Here is a 6000-nt window from a genome sequence, read left to right as displayed (position 1 = left end):
AGAGAATACATAGTGTACCTGCTCACCTCTAGGTCGGAAACAATTAATTATTCAGGGTGACCACCCAACTTCATAACCGAGCCATAATTTGCCATAAATGATCATCATGAGTAAAACGGCCTAATCAATAAGTCTTAATTGAGGAGCGACTATTGTTGAAACAATGAATAACAATTACATGGCTAATCTAAGGGACTCATAACTCATTTGCGGTTGAGAATTCACTATCTTTGTGCTCCTATTGACTTAAACATCATAAAGTCATTTTCATGTGGACCTCTCCTTCACAATTGAAGACCAACTGAAAGCTCGTTTCTTGAGGAACACACAATCCTCGTGGAATTATACTCTCCAAATTTATTTTCGGTAAGAACACATAATGAAAAGGATATTTAAAAATAATACATATTTGATCTTGTAATTCCAACACATTACATAATAATAATAATAATAATAATAATAATAATAATAATAATAATAATAATAATAATAATAATAATAATAATAATAATAATAATAACAATAATAATAATAACAATAATAATAATAATAATAACAATAATAATAATAATAATAATAATAATAATAATAATAATAATAATAATAATAATAATAAAGTGATCTCATAAAACAATGATCTAAAATTTATAATTATATATTTTTATTTTTGATGAATATAACATTTGTGTTTTATATATGTTTTTATTGAGTAATATGTTTTATATTTAAAATGTTGTATATTCATGATATTAAATATTAATTAAATAGTTTTTATAAAAAATAAATATTATAAGAAAAAATATATAATATTATTAAAATTTTAATATTAAAAAAAAGTTCTCTTTAATATAAAATAGTAATAGTAATAAAAATTATAATTATATAAATATTAAAATAAAATTTAAATACTTGTTATTATTCCCAAATTAAAAAAAAGAGAGATATTACACCTATTTGCCAATAGTTCAGATTTTTCCAATCAAAATCATAGTGAATTTGAAGAATAAAGGGGAAATGGATAGTAAAAGAAATTTAAGCAAAACATACATAGCAACTCGACCTCTTGTCATTAAACTACTCCCTTTACACCATATTAGAATAACAAAACATGCTCTCCAATTTTCTATTAATAATTTCTTCTATCTATCCTTTTTTTAGAATATAATGAAACAGATAAAAAAAATTAAGTTAAAAAATAAAAAACCTGATAATTTAAGATAAAAAATAATTTTCTGTCAGAAGCAGATAAAAACCCTTTTAAAAAATGAAAAACAATATTTTAAAGTATAATGACCAAAATTAAAATCAAAGTAAACTATAAAAGCCAAAAACACATTTAAACCTAATTTATTTATTGGACTTGGACACTTAAACGACATCGTCAAAGGGGATGTGAGCAAGAAGTGTGTTTCAGCCTTGATCCAGTGTGGCGCATCTCAGCCAATGATGGTGCTTTTCCGACCAAAAAGAAACCAATGACGAAATTTCTGCTTGAAAATACTACGAAAATTGAAAACCAATCGTAGGCAACCTCACAATCACTAGAGACACCGATGATTATGATGACATTAAAGCAGCACCAAGTGTAAGAGAGAGAATGCAAAGGTGACTCCTTTTCATGTGAATTTTGACTGATCCATTGATTATTCAGCAACCATCTGCGTATCTGCCTGAAAAAGGAAGAGGGAAGAAGAAATTGAAACATGGGTTGGATTCCCTGTTCCGGAAATTCAAACACTAAGAAGAAGCTAAAGAAGAAGTTGGAGAAGATGGAAGTGCAGAGCAGTCTTGTTGATCCGATCAAAGCCACCCCAGGTAGCGATGTTGTTGAATTTGTTGGAGTTGGCTGTAAAAAATGTCATCAGTGGTTTGGGATAGCCAGACCCCTCTTGTGAGACTTGTGTTTTCCCTTGATTTCTGTTGTTCCTTTTTTATGAAGATTAATTGGGGTTGAATAATTAGAGTAATAACAACATATATTCTCTTATTAGTAAGAAATGAAATGTTGTGAATTTTAATTTTGTATACCTTTGGTAGACCAGATTGAGTCCTGGATGAGCGAACTTCTCAGGTAAAAAGATAGGTGGAATTTCATATAAAAATGACTGACAGCTTCTATTTAATATTTTTATGCTCCTCTGCAGAGTTGAATCTAAGAATTTGTTTATTTTAGCTTATTGATTTTCACAAAGTATACATATCAACTGTAAAATTGTACTAATGATGGTAATTTTGAAATTATGCATCCTATGAGACCAAGTCAGTTTGTGTTTCTTTTTCTGAAATTTGGTGAATGAAATATACCATGTTGTACTTTCTGAATCTTAAACACTGAAGAAGGACGAATTGGTCTTGGATATTAAATCTAAACCGACTGTCGTTTATATTTCTTCACACTTAAATCATTAGTTTTTGGAGTGGAATGCAGGGAAATTGAAGAGGAATTCATCCATGAATTCCAAAGATTCCTCTAGAAATGGAAACCCTGATCACATTGCTGCACAGACATTCTCATTCCGTGAGTTGGCAACTGCTACTAGAAACTTCAGAGCTGAATGTCTTTTAGGCGAGGGAGGCTTTGGAAGAGTCTACAAGGGGCGTTTGGAAAGTATTAATCAAGTGAGTGTGTTTCTCATGAAGCATATGTGAAATTCTCAGGGAAATGAAGAAATGCTTCATTATTTTTTGTTATTCATCATTTCTCTCCCATCCACGTTGCTTCCTGACACCAGAGTAGCACCTTATGAGTTTTGCATGCATGGAAATGAGGTTTAAATTTGTGTAGTTTGATATGACATGCTTCATGATTTCTAATGTTGAATGTAGATTGTTGCAATTAAACAACTTGACCGAAATGGACTACAAGGGAATAGAGAGTTCCTTGTTGAAGTTTTGATGTTAAGTCTTCTTCACCACCCTAACCTTGTCAACCTGATTGGTTATTGTGCTGATGGGGATCAAAGGCTTCTAGTTTATGAATTTATGTCATTAGGATCATTGGAAGACCACTTACATGGTATATGTATTACAAATTTGTATGTCATCTCTTTCAATTCATTATGTATTGGCTTGAAGTATATATTTTTAATAAATGTTTGATACTCAGATATTTCTCCTGGGAAGAAACAACTTGATTGGAACATACGGATGAAAATAGCTGCTGGAGCTGCAAGGGGATTGGAATATTTACACGACAAAGCTAATCCTCCTGTCATATACCGAGATTTAAAATGCTCCAATATTTTGCTTGGTGAAGGATATCATCCTAAGTTATCTGATTTTGGTCTGGCTAAACTTGGTCCCGTGGGGGAAAACACCCATGTATCTACAAGGGTTATGGGAACCTATGGATATTGTGCTCCAGAGTATGCAATGACAGGTCAACTGACTCTGAAATCAGATGTTTATAGCTTTGGTGTTGTTCTTCTGGAAATAATTACTGGAAGGAAAGCAATTGACAATTCAAGATCTGCAGGAGAGCAGAATCTTGTTGCTTGGGTAAGAAAGTCACTGTTATCTCATCTCATATGTCTGACTGGTAATTTATCAGCTGGAAGACTGTATAATAAATCATCAAATATAACACTGGATCGCTTCATTTGCATATTAGTAGCCAAATGGTAGTATTGTGTGATTTAAATAAGGGGAGGCAAGTATTTAATATGAATTGGACATACTTGGCAAATTTTACCTGCATAATTGGACTTGTGAGAATTTGTAAGTATTGAAAGTCTACATTAATTATCTTTATCTCTCCTCCATTTTGTTGTAAATATTCTGTTTTTATCTTAAGTAACCAGTTAGAAACAGATTATCTAAATATAGGATTTGTAAGTTAGTTATTTCATTGTTCATAGGGATTTGCTATTATGACGACCTATTTTTTTGCTACTTTTCATAAGAGGTGTTTTGAATCTTTTCTCAAACAGTTCAAAATATTACTTTCCAGGTGAAATCATTTCCACTCAAATAGTTAATAGTTCTCAGTTATGTCTTAAGTAGAGCAACAAAACATGGTATATAATTAGTGATGTACATTGCTTTCGGTAGGAAATTACTGTCATGGTAATTCAAAAGTTCTTTCAACTGATATTTTCTTCAGAGTTATTTTTCTCTTTTCCTTTCTTTTGGTAGGCTTTCTGATTTCATCCTCTTTATTTTGTTCCCTTCTCAATAAAATCTTCTCAAAACATGAAATTCCTACTGTGATGTTGAAATTGGTCCTCAAAGTTCTGCATATCCCATAAATTTTCTAACTGCCTTTAGCTTATTCAATTGCGATTTTGAAATTTGATACTATGATCTTGTCTTTGCTCTTTATTTAAGTAATTTGATTAAATTGCAGGCCAGACCCTTGTTCAAAGATCGAAGAAAATTCTCACAAATGGCTGATCCAATGCTCCAAGGTCAATATCCTTCAAGAGGGCTATACCAGGCTCTTGCTGTTGCAGCTATGTGTGTTCAGGAGCAGGCCAATATGCGTCCAGTTATAGCTGATGTTGTCACTGCTTTGAGTTACCTTGCGTCACAAAAATATGATCCCAGTACACAGACTGTACAAAGCTCTCGCCATGCTCCTGGTACTCCTCCTAGAACCAAGAGGGGATAGTGATATGGAGCTCCATGTTTGTTAGTTATGGTAGTCTGGTGCAAATTTCAAACATCTTACAACACACTGCAAGATATAGATTTGTAGATGTTAATACTGGTTGTCTTATGGTGGTGTTCTTCCTTCAGAGCATAGTAGCTAAAAATGTTGTAAAATTTTGTTCTACTTCTGGTGCACATAACTGCTCCTATTTTCCATTTGGAGCCAAGATGGTATATTCACTTCCTTTTCCCTTAGTTTCTATTTTAAAAGAAAATTGTTGGATTCATGATTCATGTTCCTTCTGTCTTGGCAATTGTTCTAGTGGTGTACCAGCATTCCATAGTTGTCAATTCTTCTTTCTCCTGGTCGTTTGTATAGTAATGAAGCTCTGTAAAATTTGGCTTTTTCAACCAAGGAAGTATAACATAATATCATGTGTTATCTCCTACTTTCGTCTTGTTTATATTGTCGTGTATAGATTTTAAATGTAACTTTTTATACTGTTTTATGCTGTGCAAGCGTTCTTGAATACACTTTCATAGCACATACTTGACTCGAGTTTCCTTGCAATTACACGTGCACGCTTTTGATGATTAAATGTCGTAATATAATCCTAATAAAACCACAAGATGCTAAATTGGAAAACGAAGGGCGCGGGGACCTAAAATAAACTTAGTTGGCGTGGAACCTGGCTCTCTGGCTCAGTTACTGTTTTATCATTTGACAAACTGATTGTCGTTTTCTTTGATTTGTTGTTGAAGAGAATTTTCGTTGTACATAATTTTTTAATTAAACCAATCCGCTGATGCATGATGACTCCTATCTCTAGAGATGTGAACCATGTTCATAAAATTATCAAGAGGCAAAAGTGTTGCATTGCAATGAGTGCAAGCATAGATCGGTCTATAAACTAAGACATTTTTAAAAATTTTGCAAAAATCCTAGACCTCTTAAAGTTTTTACAACATAAGTTCAAATATAATTTTAAAAAATAAAATTGGAAACGATTTGGTTTACCTACAAAGTAAATATGAGGTCTAAATCTTTATTAAAAGATGGTCATTTTATGACTCATTTAAGAAAAGGGGTCGCACTTACTAGATCAATTGTTACGATTTATCAGTTTCATGGTTAGTTATTAATATGAATGTTTTATTACAATCTTAATCATTGGCTTTGCAATCAGAATAATAAAAATAATTTATCCTCTAAAGTGTAGTTCTTCCCTTGAGAAAAAACTAAAATGAGAATTATTTTGAAAGAAGTGGAAGGAGGGTGAAGAATAGAAGCTAGTTGTCACAATTTTTTTATACACTTTTGCAGGAGTTAAAGTATGGTAATGGCACGGCTGTTACGCTTAAATTTAAACAAAAACAAATAAAGACACGGTTTTTGAAAGACTGGGTAGT

At 32.0% G+C, this 6000-nt stretch overlaps 1 protein-coding gene across 1 annotated transcript; it reads left to right on the top strand.

The window, feature by feature from the left end:
* The first annotated feature begins 1349 nt into the window (after positions 1–1349).
* LOC137829572 (putative serine/threonine-protein kinase PBL7) lies at positions 1350–5039 on the top strand. Its single transcript, XM_068636399.1, has 5 exons — positions 1350–1815; positions 2429–2619; positions 2827–3016; positions 3107–3498; positions 4346–5039. The coding sequence occupies exons 1-5, from the start codon at positions 1704–1706 to the stop codon at positions 4607–4609; spliced, it is 1149 nt and encodes a 382-aa protein (XP_068492500.1). The 5' UTR covers positions 1350–1703; the 3' UTR covers positions 4610–5039.
* The last annotated feature ends 961 nt before the right edge of the window (positions 5040–6000 follow it).

Source organism: Phaseolus vulgaris, chromosome 7 (genome assembly GCF_051622355.1).
Source record: "Phaseolus vulgaris cultivar YP4 chromosome 7, ASM5162235v1, whole genome shotgun sequence".
Lineage (NCBI taxonomy): Eukaryota > Viridiplantae > Streptophyta > Magnoliopsida > Fabales > Fabaceae > Phaseolus > Phaseolus vulgaris.
Note: the sequence above shows the minus strand (reverse complement) of the source record. Positions and strands in the feature narration are given on the sequence as shown.